The 27088-nt window shown below is 39.6% G+C and overlaps 1 protein-coding gene across 3 annotated transcripts in view; it reads right to left on the reverse strand.

The window, feature by feature from the left end:
• Positions 1-27088, reverse strand: part of adarb1b (adenosine deaminase RNA specific B1b) — a 614030-nt gene that overhangs the window by 15122 nt on the left and 571820 nt on the right. For all 3 annotated transcript variants that reach the window (XM_048599470.1, XM_048599471.1, XM_048599472.1), the window contains 3 exons: positions 22737-22888; positions 18011-18179; positions 13096-13277 (listed from right to left, as the gene is read on the reverse strand). In XM_048599470.1, coding sequence (XP_048455427.1) covers positions 13096-13277; positions 18011-18179; positions 22737-22888 — 503 coding nt within the window. The remainder of the gene's footprint in view (positions 1-13095; positions 13278-18010; positions 18180-22736; positions 22889-27088) is intronic.

A 27088-nucleotide genomic window follows, 5' to 3' on the forward strand; every position in this document is an offset into this window, starting at 1 on the left:
TTCAGGGATTCATCAGGATTTGTTCATTATTGATCTATGCTGACCTGAAAAAGTAAACAGAATGTGAGAGGAATAGTTTCACATCCTGAGGCATGCCGAGCATTTCACAAACATCAACATGGCAGTATCCAACAGAATATAGCACTAACAAGGAAAATGAGCAACAACATGGGAATAGCACCTTTCAACTTTGCTCCAATTCTGACTCAGATCTATACTATTGTTTGTTGTCATCACTAAGTTGCTAAATTCTCCACTTAACTCCAATGTGGGAGCACCAATAGCACAACTGAAGTTGTTCAAAATGTCTCACTGCCTCAACCTAAAGACAACAACTTAAAGCAGCAAAGTCATTGTCACTCACATTCAGAAAAAGCAAATTATAAGCAACCTTGTTGTAAGATGTTTCAGCCTTTTAACACATTATCTTAACACAGCAAAGTGTAGTTAAGGAACTGATGTTACAATACTAATTCTGCAACTGATGTAAAAAATTTTAAATTTAAGTGTTATATGTTTTAAAAAGGTTCCATTGAAGCTGACAAGCATTCTGACTGGATCACAACCTAAGCATGAAAAGGAATCAGTCCATAATTTGTTTTAAACATGTACATGCTGTAACTGCCTTTGGGATGAGTTTAAGGTTTTAGTTCCTACTTTTGTAACAGGAATAGCATTTCAAAAATGTGCCACTCTTGGTATGAAAAATTCTGACTGACATATCCCTTCCTCTGGTATCCTGTTCATGTTAAGTTTATCTATGCAGTTTTAATATATTGTATATTTCATTTGATTGTTACTTCAGTTCATTTGCTTTCCTCTCAAATGGATTACCTCACACTTACTCCAAAATTAATTTGTGTTTTATTTTATCAGTCCACTTTGGTGTCTGTAGGAATAACATACTTACATGCACTCAGTACTTTTTTTAAAAACTGCCCATTATTCAACTGACAATTTAATTTTATCTCATCATGGGTCCTTACCTCTACCCATGGTGGAGAGTGATACAACTACCATGATACACAAAGACAAAAGGGTGATGGATAAGGAGAATGGCTTTGGGATGATTTGGCACAGTGACCTTAAAGGGCCACACAAGGGAGATTGGGGCATAGGTTAGCATGGAAGGTTTAAGGACCATGGGTGGTGGAGGTGGAAGGGGTGGGGGTTTGATTAAGCACTTGAGATGGCATAAGTTAGTAAAGCTAGGGCCTGAGGAGCGTATGCAATGTGAGGGAGTGTGAACAGTGAGCAGCTGCGATTTAATAACTTTTCTTTTAAAAAGTACTGGCATTCAGATTTGTTGTACTAAGCTGCATGAAATGATAAATAGGTTTTACAAAGTAAGCTGGTGTACTTTATCAGCTTTAAGTTTGCATTAAGGACTAAGTTTAAAATCAGGCTGGATTGTATTTGTATTTAAAAGTCATAAAACCAACTAGCTAGATTTACATAAAACACATTACTATCCCCAAAATAACACATAATATAATTTGAGGTACATTACATCAAAGTGTATCACAGCAGGTTTTGAAGGTATTTAGAGCTCATAAACAAAGGGCAGCATTATCTTGGATTCATTTACAGAAAATCTCCAAAGGTCTTTCAAGCAAGCATAAACAAGATCCAAATGGTAAAATACTGTCAAACGCATCCGAAGCCAGAAGAGACATTTGCAGGAAGTATACCTCCAGCCCTTTTAATGTCTTCTCCTAAAGTTCAGAACTTGTATTTTAAATCTTTGTATGAAAGCATTAAGACTCAACTGTGTAATGTACAAGATGTTTATTTTAGTAGTACTGATGAAAATAATACACTTTGTTGAAGCTTTTCACGTTGCACTCATTGGGATATTTCACAAAATCACAAATTCCAGTGAAAGCCCAACATTTTCATACATGTGAGGACAGTGCCGCTTGATTAGCAAGTGAACTTTGATAGGCATTAATGCTTGACAAGTTCGTAGCCAGGCTTTGTCAAATTTAAAACCATATAGCTTGACTCCCACTGGTCAGTGTATTGCCCTGAGGATTTATTTATTTATTTTTCAGTTTGATTCAGAATACAACTTCTATCTCTCCCTGTTTTATTCTGCAGGCGTATCCCAAGAGAAATTAAATGATTGTTGGTGATATCCTCTATTTAAGGGTGTTTTTCCCAAATATACTAGCAATACCCTAACTGGTTAATGACACTCTCCCCACAAAGAAACTTGCCTCTTACAACTGGTTTTGACTTGCCTGTGATTCTAGTCTATATGCGACTCAATCTGAAGTAGTCTAGATAACCAATTATACAAACAAAATACAAAGCGCAATCGAAAATAATGGGTGGGACTTACCACAATAAACCTGACAATGATTTCCTCTGGATACAACTAAGGCAACAATCTCAGTCTTTCTGACTCTGCAGAATCATATCTTTCAGTCAAACTTCATAAGTCCTCTATAAAAGAAAGTTATCTAAGTGTACAACGGGATCTTGATCAACTGGGCTAGTGGGCCGAGGAATGGCAGATGGAGTTTAATTTAAATAAATGCAAGGTGTTTCATTCTGATAAGACAAACCAGGGCAAGATTTACACAGTTAATAGTAGGGCTCTGTGAAGCGTTGTTGAACAGGGAGACCCAAGGGTGCAGGTATATAGTTCCTTGAACGCGGTGTCTCAGGTAGACAAGGTGGTGAAGGAGGCATTTGGCTCATTTGGTTTCATCTGTCAGAGCACTGAGTACAGGAGTTGGGACATCATGTTACAGCTGTACAAGATAATGGTACAACCACATTTGGAGTCTGCATACAATTCCGGTCATCTTGCTCTAGGAAGGATGGTATTAAACTGGAAAGGGTGCAAAAAATACTTCCAAGGATATTACTGATGCTGGAGGGTTTGAGTGATAAGGAGAGACCAGATAGGCTGGGACTTTTCGCTGGAGGGTAGGGGGCTGAGGAGTAACTTATACAGGTTTATAAAATCGTGAGGGGCATAGATGAAGTGAATAGGCAAGGTATTCTCCCCAGGGTAGGGAATCAAAAACTAGAGGGCACAAGTTTAAGGGCAAAGATTTAAAAAGGACCTGAGGGGACAATGTTTTCACAGAGGGTGGCGCGCATATGGAACGAGCTGCCAGAGGGAATAGTAGAAGCAAAAACAATGACAACATTTAAAAGACATTTGGACAGGTACATGGATAGGAAAGGTTTAGAGGGATATGGGTCAAGCACAGGCAAATAGGACTAGTTAAGTTTAGGAAACCTGGTCAGCATGGATGAGTTGGGCTGAAAGGTGTGTTTCTGTGCTGTATTACTCTACGACTGTAAATTCCTTGGTCCTGTGCTGCCTCACAGCAGACCAGACCCAACAGAAATTGGCAGGTGGAAGGACAGCATTGTGGTACACAAGTGAGTAGATATGGTCCTGTAAAGTTCTCAACACGGACTCCAGCTGTCAAATTTTAACTGACAATAACAATTGCTAAACACCAAGCCAACTGATAGACTGCTTTAATCTCTGATTTGAAAGACAAAATTGCCAGACTAGGGCTGCATCAGGAGCCATGTACCTAATTGCCTTTGTCCTCACTACCCACCTGTCACTGACACTGGCAACTGGTGTATCAATTGCATCAAGGTGGAAGTTGTTTACACCAGCTGGCTCAAACACTGATTTTCCCACTTAGTTGACTGCCATGAACACACAAATTTTCCGTAACAAATCTACATTCTAAAAACATTGACACCGCAGGAAGAGCTAAAAAGCATCTAAGAGACATGAGATATCACCAGGCAATTGTTGATGCTGTTGAACTCCAGAAAGATTTGGTTCTTCACACAAACTCTTACCGTGACTAAATTGAGTCCCAACTCCATGTTTAAATTAAAACTTTGGTTTTGCTGTGTAATTGAAACAATTTCACTGTAAAGTTAAAGTTTAATTATAAACAAATCTTTGAAAATAAAACTTTGTAATACATAACTGGATATTCACAAAAAGTTAGAAAACAATCAAAATCAAAACATAGTCATTCCAAAAATGATCTTCCAAAAATTTGATCCACATCAAATATGGACAAACCTCTTCCACATCGTCTCAGTAAATTCTCTCCCACACGTAATTCAACCCCACTGAACCAAATTCCAACAAAAGGACAAATCTCTAAGTAAATCAGCATGCGTTTTAGGCTGTGACCCTTGTGGATCATTGTAAAATTAATACAATATTTGAGTTCTACATTTCAGCACAATTAACAAGTAAGAAACACAGAAAAAGCAGACCATCAAAAACATAGTATTCTATTCTTTGTGCATTGAAAAGAAACGTGCACTCAATTAAATCCTCAATTAAGCTGCACAATTTCTGGTAAACTCTCATGTTTCTCAGATCCTAAGTCCAAGTGAAAGTGTTAATGATAATAAGAAAGTTCACTTGATAGCAATTCCTGCAATGGCTCTAAGAGCTTAACTGGCAGACCTCACAACCTGGACATAGTTGACTTAATTCAATACCTTTAAGCTTCATCATTTAGTTCAACACAGCAGGTTACTTTACCAGTTTTGAGTTTGAAATTCTTGCCAGACTTCAAGAGATTACAAATCAGACAGTTTATCGATGTGATGTTTGACCTGCTTGCAATGCATAGTTTTGTTGTGATAGATTGTAATCTTTTACAATGTCTCAGCAGCTGCCTGTGCACATTAAATCACTCTCATTTTGGGCTGCATGGAGGTCTGCAGGTCATTACTGCACAAGGGTCATATTCAGCCAGGCAGAACAGACTAAAGACTTTGAGCTTTTCACAAAAGTTTGCAGCTGAGAAGGGCTTAAATGTTAGAGATAGATTAGTTATTTCAGAGCCAATATCAGTTCTTTTCAATATGCCTCTTAACTCTTTGGTAGTTCACAGCATGTATAGGAAATCTTCACAGAAAAATAAGTTGATCAAATGTTACAACCTTCTTGCAGAAATTCACTGTTAAGATCAACATGATCCTCAATTTCAACAGGTTACAAGTTTTGTAGTCACAAACATAACTGAATCTCTGCACCAAGTCTATTAACAACAATGACATCGATCTTGAATAGTGGAGAAGGAAAATTAAAAATAATAAACTGTGAGATGCAGACTTGACAACTATGCTGACAGACTTGGAAATCAGTGGACGTGGCAGATCAAATTTAATGCATGGGGGAAGACAATACAAAAACTACATCAATTTAAAGGCGTGCAGGAACAGAGCATCGCTTCCTGTAAAGACTCCATCCTTTTCTCTCAGTTCCTCCGTCTCCATTGTATATGTTCAGATGAGGCCAAATTCGACAAGGGAAATTCCAAAATGTCCACCTTCCTCCTCAACTGAGGATTCCCCAGCTCTGTGGTCGACAGGGCCCTCAACCTGGTCTGACCCATCTCCCACACTTCCGCCCTCACCCCTTCTCTTCCCTCCATCGACAGCAATAGGGTTCCCTTCGTCCTTACCTATCATCCCACCTGCATCCTCATCCAGAAGATCATCAGGTGCCATTTCTGCCACCTTCAGCAAGATGCCACCACCAGACACACATTCCCCTCCCCTCCCTTGTCCGCCATCCACGGGGACCGTTCCCTCCGGGACACCCTGGTCCACAGTTCCTTCACCCCCAGCACCTCCCCACAGCCCTACGGCACCTGCCCCTGTAACCGGCGAAGGTGCAGCACCTGCCCATTTACCTCCTCCCTCCCCAGTATCCAAGGGCCCAAACATACTTTCCAGGTGAAGCAACACTTCACCTGCGCTTCCCAGAATCTAGTCTACTGCATTCGCTGCTCACAATGTGGTCTCCTCTACATTGGGGAAATGAAGCGCAGGTTAGGTGACCACTTCGCAGAACATTTACGTTCTGCTCACAAAAAAGACCCTGAAGTACCCATTGCCTGCCACTGTAACACCCCACCCTGTTCCCTGACAAACATGTCCGTCTCTGGCTTGCTGCAGTGTTCCAGCGAAGCTCAACGCAAGCTAGAAGAACAACACCTCACTTTCCGCTTGGGGACCCTGTAGCCCTCCGGACTCAATATCGAGTTCAATAATTTTAGGGCCTAAACTCTCCCACGTCCCAGCCCCATATCCCACACACCAGGCCTTGTTACCACAGCCTGCCATTACACACCCCCTGTTGTTAGTCACCAACAGTCCCCATTAACAACTATTCACCCTCCCAGCCTGATCACTATCAACTCTTTGTCTGTCCAACTGCTCTTCGCTCTCTTTAGGCTTTATCCTATCATTTACTCCCGAACCCATCCCCCTCCCATTTCTTCTGCATACAAACTGACATTTTCCCAGCCACCATCAGTTCTGAGGAAGGGTCGCCGGACCCAAAACGTTAACTCTGTTTTTTCCTTCACAGATGCTGCCAGACCTGCTGAGCTTTTCCAGCAACTTTGTTTTTGTTCCTGATGTACAGCATTCGCAGTTCTTCCATTTTTTTTTATCAGAAATAAACATGCTGTTCAATTTATCCTAATTCCTGACTTTTAACCCTCGCAAATTCTTCCTATGTGTTGATTTCCCTTTGAAAGTCATTACTGAAATTTTCACTATCCTTGCATTCCAGATAAATATAAATGCAACAAAATAAAAAAGTTCCCTTGTTCCTTTTCCAATGATCTTAAATGTCTGTTCTCTGTTTACTAACGGTTGTCCAAGTGGAAACAGTTTGTCATGAGTTACTCAATCAAAGCCCTCTGAATGCCTCAATTACATTGTCCATTCTCTCCACGACCAACAACTCCATCTTTAATATTTTCACATAACTAAGGTCCCTTACCCTCGTACTATTTTGTTAAATCTCATCTGCATTCTCTCTTGATATCCTTCACGATATATGGCAGCCAACTTTGTGTACAATGAGCGGTATTTAATGGAGGCAACAGAAATATTGGCCACAGGTTGGAAGGCATCACATCTCCTCTTTTAAGGAAAGACCTGATCAGAAATATAACTGGGCAGCAGCGGTCTTCCCTAGAATCTGGAGCCCAGTGGCTCTTCAATGCTTGGCAGCCCCACTGGGGAGGGGGCATTGGATGCTGTCTGCTACACATCTGTCTGAGATCTAGGACTGTCACTGAGCCATGCAGAGGTGAACAATTGCGTGAGGGATGACATAGGCTGAAGGCTACAGGAAAAAGGTACAGCTGTTGATATAACAGTTATCTCAACTTGCTGTGATTTGCATACTGTAGATCATGGCAGATAAACCAACCTGGTATATAAAATGAGTCAATACGTCCTACTGAAAAACAGTGCATTTGCATCAACTTGACGTAAAGGTTGACTACTGACACCTAGTCAGTTATGCCACATTAGTGAACCAGATGGGTTTTTTCTGACAATCAGCAATGAATTTACAGTCATCATTAGACTCTTAACTCCAGATATTTACTAAATTCAAATTCCACCATCTACCATGGTGGGATTCGAACCCAGGTACCCAGAACACTATCTGGGTCTCTTGATTAACAGTACAGTGATACTACTACTAAGCCATTGCCTCCCCTAGCCCATTTGATGTAGATACCCTCAAAATGCAATTAGGAAAGAAGTTCCAGGATTTTGACCCACATCAACACTGAAGTTCAGCAATATACATCCAAGTCAGGATGGTGAATGGCTTGGAGGGGAACTGAGAGGTGGTGGAGTTCCCATGTATCTGCATATGCCATTGACCTGGATTTGGAAGGTGCTGTCTAAGGAGCCTTGGCAAAAAAATTCAGTTTCTCTTGTAGATTGTACACACCACTGCTTCTGAGCATCAGTGCTGAAGACAGTGAGTGCTTACGGATGTGATGCCAGTCAAGCAGGCTGCTTTGTCCTGGATGGTAACGAGTTTCTTGAGTGCTGTTCATCCAGGCAAGTGGGAAACATTCCATCACACTCCTTGAGTTGTGCCTTGTAGATATCAGACATTGTGTAATTTTAAGCAAACATCCCCACTTCTAAACTTACAATCGAGGGAGGGTCATTGATGAAGCAGCTGAAGATGCTTGGATGTAGGACATGACCCTCGTGAACTTCTACAGTGATATCCCAGAGCTGTAGTGACAGACCTCCAACAATCCCAGCCATCTATGCTTGCGTGAAGAAATTCCCTTCCAGTTCCCAATGATTCCAGTTTTGCTAGGACTCCTTGATGCCATCACTCACTCAAATGTCTTGACCTCACGTCTGGAGTTCAGCATCTTTGTTGACCTCTGATCCAAGGCTGCAATGAGGTCAGGAGCTGAATGACACTGGCGGAACCCAAATTGAGCTCAATGAACAGGTCATTAATAAGCAAGTGTTGACCACTTTCATTACTTAACTGATGATTTCGAGTAGATTGATGGTGTAGTAGATAACCAGCTTGGATTTGTACTGCTTCATGTGTATAGGACATACTGGGGCAATTTTACACATTGTCAGGTAGGTGTTATTGTTGCAGCTGTACTGGAACAGCTTGGACAGAGGGAAAATAAAACTTCCATAAAGAATGGAAATGCTCTGCTTGAATGTTTGACTGGTTTCATCATCAAATTATTGGAAACCATTCATACATAAAGCATCACCAGATTGTTAACAAAATGCAGAGTATCCAATACAATTGATGGAAAGAAAAATGATTTGTTATGGAGGGATTGTTTCAAAACTGGATACCTACTCACACCAATGATAAAGTCCTGACTTAACATTCGTGCAACACTAAGATTGTCTATTTGTCTGTTTCCAAATGTTGCCCAAATACCCTCTGACTCAGTACATTTGCTGCTGAAACCCTCATCCATTCATGGTTAGATCTAGACTTGACTATTCCAAAGCACTCCTGGTTCATCTCTCATGTTCTATCTCTGTGTACTCTGGATCATCCAAAATATTGCCGTTTGTGTCTTTTGCAGTAAGCCCCAATCCTCAACCTGGTCAAGAATGTCTTTAATTTGAGGTATCAATTCTGAACTTCAAATCACTCCATTGTGATTTGCTCTGCCCATCTCTTAACCTTCACCAATTAACAATACTCCTGAGAATTACACTCCTCTAAATTCTGGCTTCTTGTGGATTTTACCATTGATGGCTGTACTCAGTAAGTCAAGGAAACTCTCTCCCTGAATGTCTTTTTATCTCATTTTAAAGAACACCTAGAGGATGAAAATGTCTCTCTTGAACCAAGCTTTTAACATCTCCTTGTGTGGCTTAGTGCCATACTGTGTTTTATAATGCTCTTGTGAAGGACCTTGGGACATTTCATTACAATAAAGGTGCTATGCAAACATATGTTGCATTGTTGTTAAGGTAACATCAAGGCAGCTCTCAAGTGAATGAAGTATAAAGAAACTCTACCTAAATTGAAGTCAATGGGAATCAGAGGAAAACTTTCCGATTGCTAGAATCGTAACTGTCATTGAGGATGGTGGCTGGGGACAGTGAAGATTTATCATCTCTACCCAGAATATAGTTGCAGGGGTTGCATAGGTTAGTGCCTTAGCCAAACTTCTTTACCCATTTCATTGCTGAACTTCTCTCCATCATAAAGTGAGAAGTGAGGCTATGAGCTGACAATTCAAAGACGATCACCATCTCGTACATTGGCTTAAACATCCAGGCCCTCTAGTACTGCAGTGCAGTGGCTCAGAATACATTACCACCAGCATGTGCTCACCTACTTGTGGAAACATCTGTGGCAGCACCTTCCGAACCTGCGATCTGCACCACAGAAGGGCAGCAAGAGTCCGAATGGTACATCAATGCAATGTCCTAATCCTGACTACTCGTGGGACACTTTTTTTTTTAAAAACAGTCTGAACAACAACCATAAACCTAATTGTCTGCTGCCAATTTCTTAACCATGCAGCTATTGTCCTTTTAATCTAATGTGTTTCAACTTTGTTGGTCTGCAAGATTTACAGTATTTCATCAAATGCCTTGAGATTCTACAGATACTTTATCAACTATACAATGACATTAAGCATTTCATAACTATTGTGATTAAAGAGGTGGACAAAGAAGTTTTATTCTAGCCTGTTGTTACTAATAACTCAAAACAATTATTTAAGCTCTTAGTCTAAGCATGTTAGTTCTTATAAATGGGAAGGCCATATTTACAGACAAATCTTTCCGACCATTGGGATCAACTGTCTCAACACTGGGCTATAAATGAATTGATGGAATAAGTATCCCATGTAACAGGTCCTGAACTCATGTGGGAAAGGGAGGGGTGCTGGAAATCACAAGGCAATTCTACCTGGGAAACTTCAACACCTGCTGTCAATTCCACTGCCACTTATCAGACAGGAAATTTAGGGCCCCTGTGGAGCAGTGGTGTGCCCCTACCCACGGAGTGGGAGATCCAGGTTCAAGTACCACCTGCTCCAGAGATATGTAATAACATCTCTGAATAGGTTATTAGAAAAACTGGTCAAACAGGAAATTAATTCAGTTTATATAAAACTAGCCAGATACTCCGCAAAACCAAAATTATATATTATCAACAGCTCCTATTCTGGGACCAATTGTGTTCTCATTACAGTACAAGGTCTGCATTGACAAACAGAATTAAATAAAGTCAATTATTGCTTTGCTACTTGTGAAGTGAAATACAAATTACAAACAAGCAAGGTCAGAGACGTTTACTGGGAACACATGCATCCTTCCAATTCTGTGAATTATTGGTTAAGAGTGAATGATTAGTCAAGTTACTTTGGAGACAAAGGCAAATGGAGGTTGACACATGGAGTGGCAGTGATCCAATGGACAAAGCATGCAATTCAACCAGTCAATTTTTCCTGGACACAGCTAATTAACCCAGTTTGTAGTGAAGAGTTTTAACTGTTCTCATTTATCAAGGAAGAAGCAAAGTAAGCAAGAGATAGCATGAGGAACTACTTGCCAACTATCAAAAGCTGCTCTCCCTCACCCATTTCTAGAAACGTTGTCTTTTTTAGAAATGTAAAATAATAGAATAGAATTATACTTTTCAAATTTGCATTTCTTCCATACAGGTTTGCTGTCAAGCTCTACTCCTCAGGTGAGAGGATTATTAGCAATATTAATCCATGATCCCCTGATAACAAATATAATTATTTTAATCACTAAATCTAAACTTTTCTCAAGCAAAAACTTTTCTTTCTCCACCTTCGATGGGAAGCTTTGCCATGAATTATTGTCCTATAGCAATGGAGTCACTTTTAGCAAAATTCTGACAGGTGGGGATTTGAAATTCATTAACCACAGGCTGTTAATGCTGAAATACCGGATGCATTATTTTACATCACAAGTCATGGGAGATTAGTCATCGAGTATAAAAAGCTTCCACTTTTAATTTTGTCTTGTGTAATTTAACAACTGGTTGATTATCACCTTTCTTCCCCGCTGAAATACCTCAGTGCTTAAAATGCGAAAAGAAATTTTGGCTTTAGCTGTAACATGATACACATTCCAGCTAAAGCCAACTAACTATTATTTCAAAGCAAATCCATCTTAATTTCCAAGGCAAGTTTTCCTTTTCCACTTGCCAGCTGTATCGGTCTAAATTTTACCGTCTCAGTATTTAACTTTAAAGGCAAAAACAGTAAAATCAATATACTCTTTAGTCAGAGGAAATGTTTGCACATATTTCAGGTGGATTCAGAGCCAAGACAGTTTGAGAGAATGACAAGTAATATACCAAGAAATATAAGAGAATCAAAGTTAGCACATGGCCATGTGGAAATACAACAGCTCAGTTCTATATACATCCTTAAGATTGATATAACAAACGGTAAAACTGCCTTGGCTGTGTGTGATTAAAAAACATCCTTTTACACAGGCTACTTATGTGCCCGAGAAAAGAAGTTTTGTTAATGCAGGCATAATTGTATAATGCATGAGAATGTGATGTTAAATACATTAAAATGTGGAGGCATGAACAGGAGGTTATCTCACATATTTGGTGTAATCCATATAGTAGAACAAGTCATAGTTAAGCTTTTAGAATGTAGGCCCAGCACAAACAATCTGCTCTGTTCAAGAAAATCAAACAGCTACACTTTCTAAAATGCTCCAGCGGCTTACATATACATTAAAATATTACATTCACTGTAAAAGATGACAATAAAGTTTCCTTTGTACTAGGTAAATGCCCCTATATTAATCATTCAATGCAAGTGCACTGGACATTAAAGTTGCAGTTGCTTTTGCAGTGTTTAGATATTAACAAGGTTTTTTGACCTTGCTTTTGTGAAGGTGAACACCAGTTTAATGTATTGAGTATGACCATGGTAAATATCAGTCGTGCATTTTGGTATTCCAGTGCACTGAAGTGAACTGCATCACATATTCAGAATATCCATTCATTTATTCTTCACAGTGCTTTAATGTGACATCTCCCATAATATGTGAGAGAGGTGTTAATTTCAGTCATTGGTGTTCCCAATTATTTCCAAACAAACATTTGTGCTCTAATTATTTAAAAATTTAAAAATCACCATCTTCAGTCTGCAACCAGAAATTGAACTTGTAAATTAACTTTCCATTTGTTCACTTCGTCTGAGTGTACTGTCTCCTTATCTTACCAGTAGCACTACCATAATTGCAGTTTAAATAGTTGCTGCTTTGATCTCACAGCTGAATGAACTGCTGAACGGCAAATCTTCCACTATACCCGCATGGGCATTGGTTGCAGCGCAACTACACATCCCTTGATTTGACAAGGGGAGAATATTTCTTGCTGCTGTTGGTGAGGAGAAGAAAACAGGTCACCATGTGTTAATATTGCCATACCCATTCCTCACCCACTTTTTAGTAACTAAAAGGGTCACAAGTAAAATGCAGTGTCCACGCTGCTCTCTATGCGAATACAAAAGAAAGCATTGTTTACTGGAAGACTGAATTACATACAGCATTAACTAATGGAGGTTTACAACATATTCTATGTAATTTCACATCAGGTTGCATTGCAGGATAGGAATTCTTCTATACAGACAATTAATCAGCTCTCTTTAAATATGAATCTGGTGGTCAAAAATCAGCCCCTTTTCAACACATGTATGAACATCAATACAGTGTTCTGATTTGATGTCAAGGTATGCAACATAGAGAACTTACCACTAAGTAAAGGCCTGTTGAGTATATATATGCTTGGGAGATCTTCAATTTCACTGATTCTCTGGTAGACTGCTCGAGACAAGTGATCAGCATGGTACAAACTGCCCAGGATGATGCTGGCAAAATAGACAGGCTCTATAAAATGGCTCAATAGAGCTCCCTGAACCCCAAGTACATTCCACCTGAAAGTACAAAGACCATTATTTTGCTATAAAGTGATATTTAGGGGATTGTCATCAAGATAAGCCATAAAAATATATAATAATCAAATAGCTTTCTCCATCTACACTGCAGTATGCTACACCTGTGTGATAAAACACTCCTGAAATCATTAACAAATGCCACAAATGAAGACTATCATACAGTGACCTACTGCCAATTTCTACTGCCAACATCACTCAAACATTTTTGGCTCTAAATGTTTTCCTTATATGCTTCCTGCATTATATGTCTAGTTTTCAATTACACTTTGAAGCAGGTCCTAGGTCTGTATCACTACGCTGAGACATTTGCAAATTCAAATTAGACTAGTAAATTGCAGTTCATTACCACTAAACAGAAGTCTTCTGTTTTCAAAAACAAAATGACCAGACACTTTTAAAAGGCATAGTGACATGGCAAACAACAATTTAGCTACATAATCAACAACTCAGTTTCAGCTATTATAAGCCAGCATATACTGATAATATCTGACGACACAATTTTAAATGTTATAATTCATGACTTCATTATAGATACGAGTTTATTAAGAAACATCATTCAATTCAGGTCTCTAGACTGCTGTAAAATTACTGTTGTGCAATTAAAGATAAAACTTAAAATACAGTTCACCAAGAGATTTGTACTGTTTCTTTAAAGTGATATGTCCAGAAGAAATTCAACTAAACTAGACACTTTTCACCTGCCCAAAATTCCACAATAACAGAAGTTGCTTGACCCACAAAAATAACAATGACATGAATGGGAAGTGGAAACCTCATCACAGAATTTGGTCCCCTACATCAATTAGTAACTGATACATTTACTAACCACCTGATTTTTAATTCTACTTCTTACTTTTTGAATTTAAATCCACATCTCCATATGGGAGAATAAATTGGCTCCAGTCCATATTTCCATGGTTGTTTTCTATGATTATTTAGCTGTTCCAAAAAGATGCATTAGTTTCTTGGCTGGTCAAGGCTATTAAAACTCAAACTGTCTGCCAGCCTTCTGCGACTTAGACTTTTTACACTGAAAATAATTAACTGCAGTGGAAAATTGGCAATAAAATTCAATTAAAACACTGTTAGGAAGATCAGATCCGTAACAAAACAGTATAATACAATCACAAAGAATTCCTCTTAAGAATTTATCATAACAAACAGGCTATTTCACAGTTGGCACAGGGTGTTGCAGGCCATAAAATAAGGATCTATTTAGCTTTATAAACTGTTCCATACTAAAATTATTGGATAATTTTTCAATTTTATAACTGTGATAACTTTTGCCCATTTCAAATTAATTTCTACTTAATACACTTTTGTCTATTTTTAATATATGATTACACAGAATTACAAGTTCTATTTTTTTAAATTTTTGGGTTTTCCAAGGTTCACCAGTCATTTTGAAGGGGAGAGGAGAACAAATGCGGCATTTAGCTTCTCAAATCTGTTTCAGGTAGATCACAGTTGATCTGTGCTTCAGCTCCATTTACCTGCCTTTGTTTCATATTCCCGATAATGTCACCAAACTAAAATGTATAAAATTTAGTCTTGAAAATTGAACTGGTACAGCTTCCACAGCCTTCTGGGGAAGAATTCCATTTTTCTAGCACATTTTACTTGACTTTACTCCTAAAGGAGCCAACTTAATTTCAGAGTTAAATATTAAGATATTAAGTAGTGAAGCTAGGCACATGTACTCTGCTTCAGATCCTTGGCGCTGCAGATGCTTCACCCTGCAGCTGTTTTGTTGGCAATTTTTGTTAATGTTGTATTGTCATTACGTTCCACTGTCAGGGACACAGCAACAAGCCAAGTTCCAAGTCTACTTCAGCCAGAAAAAGAATTAAACGAGTGTTGTTGAGATTGTTCGTAACCATGCGCTAGTCAACAGACCAACTGAGCTAACTGATTTTTAACTGATTTACATCAGCATTGGCAGAATCCCAACCTTTTGATCAAAGGAAAATGGAATGTATTCTTGTCAACATTGTGAAAGTATATACTACATCGTTATCCTTTGGGAACTCAGATTCTGAATTTCAGCAAAAACGGTTTAAATCATACTTTATAAGATTTCTACAATTTATAAACACTGCCTCTAATTTAAGAATTCATCTGTTTAACTACTGCAATCCCTATATGAAATCTGAAATCAAATACCTGTGAAGAAATTTCAACAGAAGCATGAAAATCCCAATCTATACCCAACGAAACAAAGCATCAAGTCTATACTTTGCACCACGACTCAATGCTGAGTACAGTAGCTCTTGTTCCAGTGTGCAATGGGAAACTAGGACATAAATCATTAACTAAACAAAGACTTGCATAGACAGATGCACAGAGGAGCATCTTCCTGTCATGATAACAGGGAAAAAATAAATTGCAATTCTACACAACATAGCCCAAAGGCATAGGGCAGTTGCGTAGGCCTGTCTTTCAATCCATTAGGTTTTAAGTTGACTGTTTATCAAATAATTTCTTGATGCATCTAAAGTACATAACTGCACTGCAAATGCAGCCATAATAAGAAAATGTCAGCAGTATGAATAAACTGCTATTTTTTGTTTTACAAAGGTAAAGAAGCTTTCTTTAAAAAAAAAAGCAACATCAATGCCCATTTTTAGCTTCATAATTGAACAGAGAAAATAATTAATATTTTTCCTCTGAGGGAAATAAGCATTATACTGATTTAATTCTGCTGCCCTCAGTACAATTTTCATGGCAACCTATGTTTAATTTCTTTATACCATGACAGAAAATAAAATATACCAGTGCAAATTAAAATTCACAATTTCTTAAAATTAAAAATGGGAGAGTAATTCAGAAAGAGATAGCTAAATCTTGATGAACTGACAAACAAAGTTTGCAGCTGAATGCAAAATACAGTTTATGAGAGGTTTTAAAAACAACAGTACTCTTTTAAAAAAAATCTTCATCCTGAAACAATCAAGAATTTAGTTATTTGAGAAATTTGGCTTGCTGGTGCATTTCAACTTTCCAAATAGGGGTAAGGATACTGATTGGAAAACAGAGATGGACAAGTGTGTTTGTGTGTTTGTGTGTTTGAATTAAGGTCCTTACATGAGCCTATCCTTTTCAGACTTTTGTTTAATACAATGTTTAAAAATATAATCCTTTTATACTGCTAATGTGATATATTGAATCCGCTGTTCCCGACGTGGCCTCCTCTACATTGGGGAAACCGAGCGGAGGCTTGGAGACTGCTTTGTGGACCACCTACACTTGGTTCGTGACAAACGACAACACCTCCCAGTCGTGAACCACTTCAACTCCCCCTCCCACTCCTTGGAGAATACATCCATCCTGGGCCTCCTCCATTGCCACAACGATGCCACCCGAAGGCTGGAGGAACAGCACCTCATATTCCGCAGCCCAGTGGTCTCAATGTGGACTTTACAAGCTTCAAAATCTCCCTACCAGTGACCTCATCCCAAGACCAGCCCATCTTGTCCCTGCCTCCTTGACTTGTCCGTCTTTTCTCCCACCTATCTGCTCCTCCCACCTCACTGACCAACTCCCAAGCCCACTTCCTACCTACTAGCCTCATCCCCGCCTCCTTGACCTGTCCGTCTTCCCTCCCACCTCACTAACCAACCCCCATCCCAACTCCCTACCTACACTCACCTGTACTGGCATCATCCCCACCTCCTTGACCTGTCTGTCTTCTCTCCCATCTATCTGCTCCTCTATCCACCTTCTATCATCGCCTCCCCCCCTCTCTATTTATTTCAGAGCCCCCTTTCCCTCCCCATTTCTGAAGAAGGGTCCAGACCTGAAACATCAGCCTTCCTGCTCCTCTGATGCTACCTGGCCTGCTGTGTTCATCCAGCTCCACACCTTGTTATCTCAGACTCCAGCATCGGCAGTTCCTACTATCTTTCAATTCTTCAGTTTGTTGGTTTCATAAAAGTTCTCTATCAACCATATGGAGTGGCGCGGTGGCTCAGTGGTGCGCACTGCTGCCTCACAGTGCCAGGGACCTGGGTTTGCTTCCAGCCTCAGGTGACTGTCTATGTGGAGTTTGCACATTCCCCCCTTATCTGTGGAGTTTCCTCCAGGTGTTCCAGTTTCCTTCCACAGTCCAAGGATGTGCAGGTTGGGTAGATTGGCCATGTTAAATTGCCCCATAGTGTCCAGGGATGTGCAGGTTAGATAGATTAGCCATGGTAAACGGGGTTATGGAGCAATGTCTGGGTGGTATGCTTTTTGGAGGTCTGGTGCAGACTTGATGGGCCAAATGGACCCTACAGTTATTTTTTGTCTATTTAAGGATGAACATTAACATTCTCAAACCCTTATGATGCTGCTGATAAAAATACACAAGGCTGAGAAACATTTTACTTTAAGAGTGAAGTGAGGCAAACTCATCTGCTGCAGAATTGGAAGGAAAATTAGAAAAGGCATTTGCTCAAATGTATCTAACTAAGTGATGCTTGAAGCAATTACTAACTAGGTCTAAACAGGAGAATTTCAACACACAAATATAAGATGGAGTGCAGGCAGGGTCAACTGAAGCATTCAAAAGCGATTTAGACTGCCATTTGATAAAAAGGACAATGTGCAAGGTTATGCTAAAAAGGCAGGAAAATGGTACTGAGGGAAATATTTCATTTGGACAGCCAGTGCAAATCTGTTGGGTAAAATGGCCTCCTTCTGTACTGTAATAATTCTGTGATTCTGTTACTGACCTTGCTATTTTATCACTACATGACATTGTGAGCAATCGTTCGCCTTGCAACACTCCATCCCAGGTCTGAATAGTGCTGCTGGATCTAACTGGAATCGTCCCTTCGCCAGATTCTATTTTTGTCCTTAGTTGACCTCGTGCCTTCCGATTTGGGTGCTTGTCTCCCTGATCTAAAATTTCAGAAAAAGGAATAATAACTGCCTGCAAAATGTGTTAAACTTGAGTAAAAGTAGACCAGGTGAGAAAAGAACAGTCATAATTAAAAAAATCACACGCATGTTTTAAACATGTATTTATCACAATTTGTGTCAAGTATATTGAACAGTTTCAGTTTTATTAATTGAGACAATACAAATGCACTGCTAATTTTAACTAGGTACAAATAATAGAGCATCAGATGTGTTTGGTAGATGTTATAGTTAGAGAAGGTTATAGAATTAGGAATAAGCCATACAGCACCTTGAATCTTCAGTATCAAAGGTGATGTTCCACATCAATATCATTTTCCCACCTTTTCCCCATAATATCTGAATTCCCATAAACACAAAAAAAAACCTGACTGATCTCAGTCTTGAGCATACTCAATGACTGAATATCCTCTTTGGGTAGAAAATTTCAAATGTGAAAAATTCTCCAGAGCTCAGTGTGAATTAACTGACACCTGATCCTGAGATTATGCCCCAGTTCAAAACAGTCCAACTGTAGGAATAAGCATCTCAGTGCTTACCTTGTCAAGGAATTGAAGAATTCAATCTGAGATCACCTCTATTCTTCCAAACTATTCATTTAGATTTTACTGAATTTCTTATTATACAACACTTCCTTTAACTAAGGGAAGAAGAATAAACTTAACGCAAGGGAGAAGGCTAAGACTAAGACCAAGTTTGGCATGGGCACTCAGCCCAGTGTATTGCACGACCTGCAGTTCATGGGAAATCTTCGGACCATGCTAGCAGTCTGGATGATGACATCTGCAGGAAATGCCACTGGTCTTAGCAGCTTCAGCACTGGGATTTGAAACTTCAGCATCGACTGGAGGCACTGCAGTGTATCCCTGAGGGTGAGAATTAGTTGCACAGAATGTTTTTAGTTGTGCTTAGCATCCCGCAGCTTAAGAAATATGCAGTCAGAGAGGGAACGTGCAACAGCCAGAAGGAGGATGGCAGATAGTCAGGAAAACTCCAGGCTGCATCTCACTCAAGAACAGCTTTTGTGCTGGAAAATAATGGATGTGATCGATCCTCTGGGGAGTGCGACCAGACTCCAGCTGCGCAAGGTGGGAGTAGAACAAGAAGGGGAGGAATAGCAGGAGGAGATTCAACACTGAGCGGTACAGAAAAGCATTTCTGCAGATGCGCATGTTGAATTCAGGATGACTGCTGCCCCTAGCCAGAGTCAAGGGTGCCAATGAATGGCTGCACAGCATTTTGGAGGAGAGGGCAAACAGTCAGATATCATAGTTCAAATCAGGACTAATGACATCGACAGAAGGAGAAATTAAGTCCTTGTACAAGAATTAAGAGAGGTAGGTGGCAGATTAAAAGCAGAGCCTCAAAGTTGTAATCCCAGGATTACTCATGGTGCCATGTGCTGTGGGAATATGCTGAGAGAACAGGTAAATGCATGGCTGAAGAGGTGAAACAAGAAACATGGCATTACATTCCTGGATCACTGGGTCAGTTCCTGTGGACCTGTATAAGTCTGTCAGGTTGGACCTGAACCAGAAATGACCAACATCCTGGCAGGAGGGCTTGCTAGTGTAGTTGGTGAGGGTATAAAAATAGTAGTAAATAGGAATCCAGTCAGTCTTGAAGGCAGAAACAAAAATAGAAGTTGCTGGCAGCATCCATGAAGGGAAATGACAAGGTCCGGTGACCGTTTCTCAGAAATGGGCTCGGAGAAAAGATCATCGGGTGCGAAACGTTAACTTTGATTTCTCTTCACAGATGCTGCCAGATCTGCTGAGCTTTCCCAACAACTTTTTTTTTGTTTCTGATTGACAGCATCCGCAGCTCTTTTGGTTTTTATTCAGTCTAGAAGGCAGTGTCACTATAGTCAGGTTAAGGGATAAGGGAACCTGGCAAGGCTGGACGGCGTTTAATGCAAGAATGTGAGGAGGCTGCAGGGGCTCTGACATTAATTTTCAAATTCCCTCTGACCACAGGATGGGTGTCAGAGGACGAGAAGACAGCTAATCTAATTACCATTATTCAAGAAGATAGTAGGGCTAAATCTGGAAATTGCAGTCTAGTGAGTCTAACATCAATAACAGGGAAACTAGTGCACAAAATTCTAAGGGACACAATTAATCTTCATTTGGAAAGGCAAGAGTTAATCAAGGAACGTTAGCATGGCTTTGTAAGGGGGAAAACATAACTAATAAATTTGATTGAATGTTTTGAGGAGGTGACTAGGTGTGTAGATGAGGATCATGCAGTTGACGGAGTCTACATGAACTCTAGTAAGGCTTCTGACAAGGTCTTGCACGGCGTACTGGTTAAGGGACATAGAGAAATTTGGCAAATAAATCCAAATTTGATTTAGTGGAAGAAGCAGAGGGTGACGGTTAAAAGGTGGTTTTCTGAATGGAAGCTAGTGTCCTACAGTATACCACACTGTTTTGTGCTGGATCCATTACTGTGGACAACAAACCGCAATCATCTAAACATGAATATAGGAGATTTGATTACTAAGTTCACAGATGGCATGAAAATTGGTGGTATGGTAAATAGCGAACAAGAAATTCTCAGACTACTGGACGACAGACAGACTGGTCGGATACAGTGAACAGTGGCAAATGGAATTTAATTCTGAAAAGTGCAAAGTGTTGTGTTTTGGAGGACTAAAAGGGGGAGGGAGTACACTGTTAATGGTAGGATCCTGGGAAGTACGGAAGATCAGAGGAACTTGTTGCACATGTCCACAGATCCTTGAAAGCGGGTACAAAGGGTGGCATCCTTTCCTTTATTAATCAAGGCATTGAATACATGAGCAAGGAGGTTATGACAGTCTGTACATAATGCATGAAGACAAAAATAAAACCTAATTGCTTTATGTTTCTTCATTTTCTCATTTCCTATCACTATTCTTCCCATCTGTAATATGGATTTTGTTCCAACTTTACAAAATTTTCCACAACGTATTTATAATACATTAAAAATTTTACAACTACATGCATTTCCCGCATTAACTTGTTCCATTCAAAAATTCCATGTTTACAATTATAATGAAAACTCCTAAGTAAAGTGTAGTAGGGATAAACCTGGAAATTATATGCCAGTGTTGCAGCTCTACAGGACACGGGTTAGGCCACTTCTGGAATACTGTGTGCAATTCTGGTATCCTTGCTATATGAAGGATGTTGTGAAACTTAAAAGGGTTCAGAAAAGATTTACAAGGGTGTTGCCAGGGTTAGAGGGTTTAGCTATAGGTAAAGACTGAAAAGGCTGGGGCTATTTTCCCTGCATTATTGGAAGCTGAGGGGTAACCTTATAGAGGTTCATAAAATCACGAGGGACATGGACAGGGTTATCAGACAAGATCTTTTTCCAGGTTGGGAAGTCCAAAACTACAAGGCATACATTTAAGGTGAGAGGGGCAAGATTTAAAAGGGACCTAAGGGGCAACTTTGTGAAACAGAGGGTGGTGTGTGTATGGAATGAACTGCCAGAGGAAGTGGTGGAGGCTGGTACAATTACAACATTTAAAAGGCATTTGGATGGGTATATGAATAGGAAGGGTTTACAGGGATATGGACCAAATGCTGGCAAATGGGACTAGATGTATTTAGGATATCTGGTCGGCGAGGACGAGTTGGACTGAAGGGTCTGTTTCTGTGCCGTATATTTCTGTGACTGTGAGTCTACCATCAATGATACGCAAGTAATTGGAAAATATTCATACAGCAATTAAGACTTCTGGTAGTAATAGAAAACTGCACTTTCTCCCACCTTCTCAACATATATCGTGGAGAAACTCTTATGCTCCAATCAACACTACTTTTTAACTTTGTAAACTGCTGTAAATTTAACCACTTAACTACAACTCTAAGACCGAGCTATGTTAAGGAACTGTACTTAAATTATCTGCTACTCCCCAGCCACATTGAAGACTATGCGGCATAATGGGAAATAAATGACAGGAAAACCTCACTTTAGTCCCAGGTACATGACACTACAGTAGTTTAGTTTGCAGTGTAAGAGTCCCGTTACAATTGAACATCTGTGCTATGCCTTGGCAATCATTAACAAATTTATGCTCACTTAATAGTCACTCAAACTCATACCTGGGGAGTATATAATTCAGCACAGGAGTTTGAAGAAGACTATTCTAGCAAGAGTCATGCCGAATTTAAAATGTTAGCTCTATAAATATTGTGTCTCAATAATTAAACTGATCTTTATGCAAGATTATCAAAAGGTCCATTGCATTACTAATAATTAGTTGACAAAAGTCCTGAACTGAGACATTAACAATTTCTTCTTTCCCTCAATGCTGCTTGATACACTGAGAATTTCCAGTATTTTTTGTTCATGTTCCTGATACCAGATCCTTCCTGCCAGCCTTGAAGTGAAAAAGTCACTGCTCTAACACAGCGGTGAAGACTAAAATCCAAGATTTGTTAAGGGGATTATGCATCAATTACATGAGTTGGCAAGAGACTATTGCTGTGCCTGACATTACTCTTTATGACATTTCTATCAGAACAATCAGCAACCGACCCTTACCTTCTACTGCTGCCTCATGTGGTGAGAAGATGCGAGCGTCTCCACAAGGTGATGTACTGATGTAGAGGTGAAACTGCACATTCTCCTTAAGTTTGAAACCTCCTCCGTCACACTTAACAAAAATGGATTTCTGGTGGTCTTCTGTCTTGTTGCTTCAAGAAATAAATCGAAATATTCTTGATGCAATATTGACAACACCAGTCCATGCTAGATTATTGCATGTTTGAGTGTTTAAGAAATTCCACATAAAGTAAAACTTCAAAAAAAAGACTATCCAAACAAACAATTCATGGCCTGGTCAGTATCTTGGTGATCAATATATACAACATATACTGAATAAAAAAAGCTAGGTGGTTATGATGGAGCTATATAGGTTATTGGTTGGGCCACAGCTGGAGTTGTGTGTGCAGTTCTGGTCATCACAATACAGGAAAATGGGTTTGCACTGGAGAGAGTGCAGAGAAGGTTCGCTAGAATACTGCCCAAGCTGGAGCTTTTCAGCTATGACAACAGACCATATAACTTAGAGTTGTCTTCCTTGGAGCAGAGAAGGCCAAAGGGAAACCTGACAAAATTATGACGAGCATTGATAAGATCGAAAGGAGTAAACTTGTGTCAATGGTAAAAAGGTCAATTACTTGGGGGCATAGATATAAATTAAAAGGTAGGAAGTTCAGAGGGGACTTTAAGAGCGTTTTTTTTTGTCCAGACCATGGTGGGTATCCAGAACTCATTGTTTGAAAGGATTGCAGATGTAGGAATCATCCCAACATTTAAGGACTATTTAGATGAACACTTGATATGCTATAGTACAAGACTATGGACCGAGTGCTGGGAAATGGGATTAGAATAGTTAAGAGTTTGATGACCAGAGTGGATATGGTGTGCCAAAGAACCTTTCTCCTTGTTTTAATACTCTATGCCAAAATAAACACAAGTTAAATTGAGTTCTGCTCAGTCACAAAAGAAGAATTCCAGATATCATTCCTAAGTTGCCTGACTAGATGTATACCTAGAAACATGCCAATCTCGGATTTACTTCACTAAAGCACAATGGGCAGAAATTTCCTGTTCGTGGCAATCATCAGATTGTCATTCTGTATGTTGGTATTTTTCCTGTCGTGGAGCCCCACATTTTTGGCCGGTACGTCCAATTCAGGGGTCTTACTAAATGTAAAGCCGAGGCTCCTTTTTGGCGCACTGTAGGAAGTGGAGTGGAGGCTAAATCATATTTAATTCTTAAAGCAGAAACTGACAGATTCCAAGGTTTAAAGATCATAAAGGTACTTTGCCAAGCTACCAAGAGAAAGTGTGTAAAGTGTGTGGGCATGGGGGCACGGTAGCAGGTGCGTGATTAAGAGGGTAGGGTGACAGATGGGTAAGGTGCAGATGGCAGGTGAGTAGATACAGTGTTGGATGACAGTTAAGAACGAGGGGTGGCAGGTAGGTGGGTGAGATGTAGAATGATTATGGTTCAGGGAGAATGATAGGGGTCAGTTTAAATGATTAGGATGGTCAGTAGTGTTATTAGCTTCACAAGTTGTTCTGCTAATCCAAAGATCTGGGCCAATGCTTTTCAAATACATCTCTCACATATTTTCCAAGGACATCTAACAGATTAAGTGTAAAAGGGTTTGGCACTTCGGAAAATGATCAAACTCATAACAATGCTGGATAAAACAGAACCTTCATCATTGGAGAACTTGAAATAAAGGAAAAGTGTATCATCTTCTTTATGATCTTAAGGGACACATGTAGAAACATCATAGATAATGACCTTATAGCAGGCCAGAATAATTTAAATGCTATAAACAACCAGTAAAAACTTTTGTCAGCTCATCATTATTAATTATTTCATGACCTCTGCAAGTTTCACATCTTGGTATTTCTTGCCTCATAACTCTAAGAATCTCCATTATTCTTTCACAGCTAAATCCCCTGAAAATCAGACCTGAAGGCAAAATTCCCTCTAAGCCGTGCAGCTGCTCAGCCGCTGGCAAGCTCTGTACATGCCAATCGACATGCTGACCTATGTCTTCCATTTCTGGAAGGCACTGCCATGCACAGGCCTCAGAGGTTCATGCAGCAACAACAAAAGTTACAAGAAATGCTGCTTCAAGGCCACACTGTTGTAAGTAACTAGGGTTGATAACGCACAATAAAAACCAAAAGAATTGCAGATGCTGTAAATCAGAAACAAAAACAGAAGTCCAGCAACCTGAAACGTTAACTTTGATTTCTCTTCACAGATGCTGCCAGGCCTGCTGAGCTTTTCCAGCAACTTCTGCTTTTGTTTTGGTAACACACAAACTTCTATTAATCTAACTAGCCTACACTTACTACATTTTGTTGGGAAATAAATAAATCTGTTATTGGTGGATTCTGCACACTGAAGTTTCAGTCATGAGTTTGGTAAATAATACCAGAGCTTCATTCTATCTCCAACTCATTGGCATACACTATCATGTCAATACTCAGTCTGAATTTTAGTAGGAATGTGTAGTTTGCCAGTATTTGTCTTTTCCAAACATAAAGTTGATAATTTGCAGTCTTGAGCATCTCATAATGGTTTGAGATCTCCATAGGCCCAATCACTAATGTCTCTACACAGCATCTTGTTTATCTTGTCATTTTATTTTATCCTCAAGATAGGTGAATTACCAGTATCAAGTATCTGAAAGACTAGCTTATTGACGACTGACCGAAGCAAGTAGTTCTTTTTGGTTAACAGAGAAATATTAGACTAATTTTACGTTATCCCAGCTTGGATCACTGGGAAGTAAACCATACAAGCCAGGCTGGTAGTGCATTCCCATCTGTTTCTTTCTTGTTATGCAGGCTGGAAGGCAAGCTGGTGACATTTTTTTCTCATTAAAAGGTTTTCTTCACATATTTACTGTGCAAGATTACAAACACAGAACTTTAGCTCTGAACCAGTTTTAAAGTTAGAGTGAGTCTTCTACTAGCCCACTCGTTTTATGAAGATCAAAGAATTCTCCTGTTTTGTCGTCAACATTCTCCTCAAACATAAAAACATTTAACCTGTCATTTATCTAATTTATTATCACTGGATTTTTAGATGCAAATTGGTCCATCTAACAATGATGAAAATTCAAAAAGCTATTCACAGAATCCGACGTACTTTGGAAAATCCTCAGGGTATACACTTTTTTCTCACTAATCACTATAACATGCAATTATACAGATATGTTTGGAACTAAAAGAAACCTGAAATGTTTCACATGTAAATGAATAGGTATAGATGCAAATGTCTTGGTGAAAAGTGGGATTTAAGGAAGATATCAAGGGAGGAGGAGAAGTGGAAAGGATGACAGAATTAAAGATGGGATCCCAGGCTTTGGATACATCTACCAAAGGTTAATCAAAGCAGACAGAGTACTTGGGAGTTTGTAGTGTAGGAAAAAATTGCTAAGGTAAAGAGGACATGAAAGGTTTTAAACACAAACTTGAGAATTTTCAATTTGGGGAATTGGGAGCAATTACATGTGAGCAAGGACAGAGGTGATGGAAGAGAGACGTTATGTGGAACAGGATATATTCAGAATTTTGGAAGTCTGAGTGGGCCCTTTAAGCACTTCTGGTTGGTCTCCCATATTGTGTGCTTCGTAATCTAGTGGTCATCTACAGTTCTGTGCCCTAGTCTTCACTTGCAGCAAGTCCTGTTTCTCTATCACCTATATGCTCACTGACTCTTAATCAAGCAAAAGACTGATTTTAAAACCTAAATATCATTGTTTACAAATTCCTCACTGGTCTTGCCCCTCCTGGCTCATCACCCTACAAGATATCCACATTCCTTGAATTCTGGCCTCTTTTGCATCACCGATTTTAATTGTCCCACCATTGCAACTATTAAGAAAGTTTACAAGAGATGAATAAAAGATTATTTTCTTATATTCAGGGGCAATGATGAGACAATGACTTGAAGTATGGGGAGTCGTCCACACACAGTGGAGGAGGTTGAAGGTGGATGGGTAAACTAGCTATGTCAAAGACTACAGAGGCATTAATGCAGAAGAGTCTCAGCCACAGGTGACTTTTTTGGGCAGGGCTAAGAGGAGGAGGAAGAGGAGGAGGAGGAGGAGATCATTACAGCAATGTTGCAAATGCAAAGGATAATCCTGTCAAGGAATGGTAGCCACTGATAAAGAATTATTTACAAAATCAGCTAACGTAGGATTCAGAAATTGGTTGTCAGTAATTTGGGGCAAATGGGATTAAGGGAGAAGAATGTAGAGGATGTGACTAGCTCAGAGATGCATCACATAAGTAAATAGGAGAGAAAATGCCAGGAGATGGAGTTTCTGGGCTAAGATGTGATGTGGGCAATT

Source organism: Rhincodon typus, chromosome 7, assembly GCF_021869965.1.
Source record: "Rhincodon typus isolate 14 chromosome 7, sRhiTyp1.1, whole genome shotgun sequence".
Taxonomy (NCBI): domain Eukaryota; kingdom Metazoa; phylum Chordata; class Chondrichthyes; order Orectolobiformes; family Rhincodontidae; genus Rhincodon; species Rhincodon typus.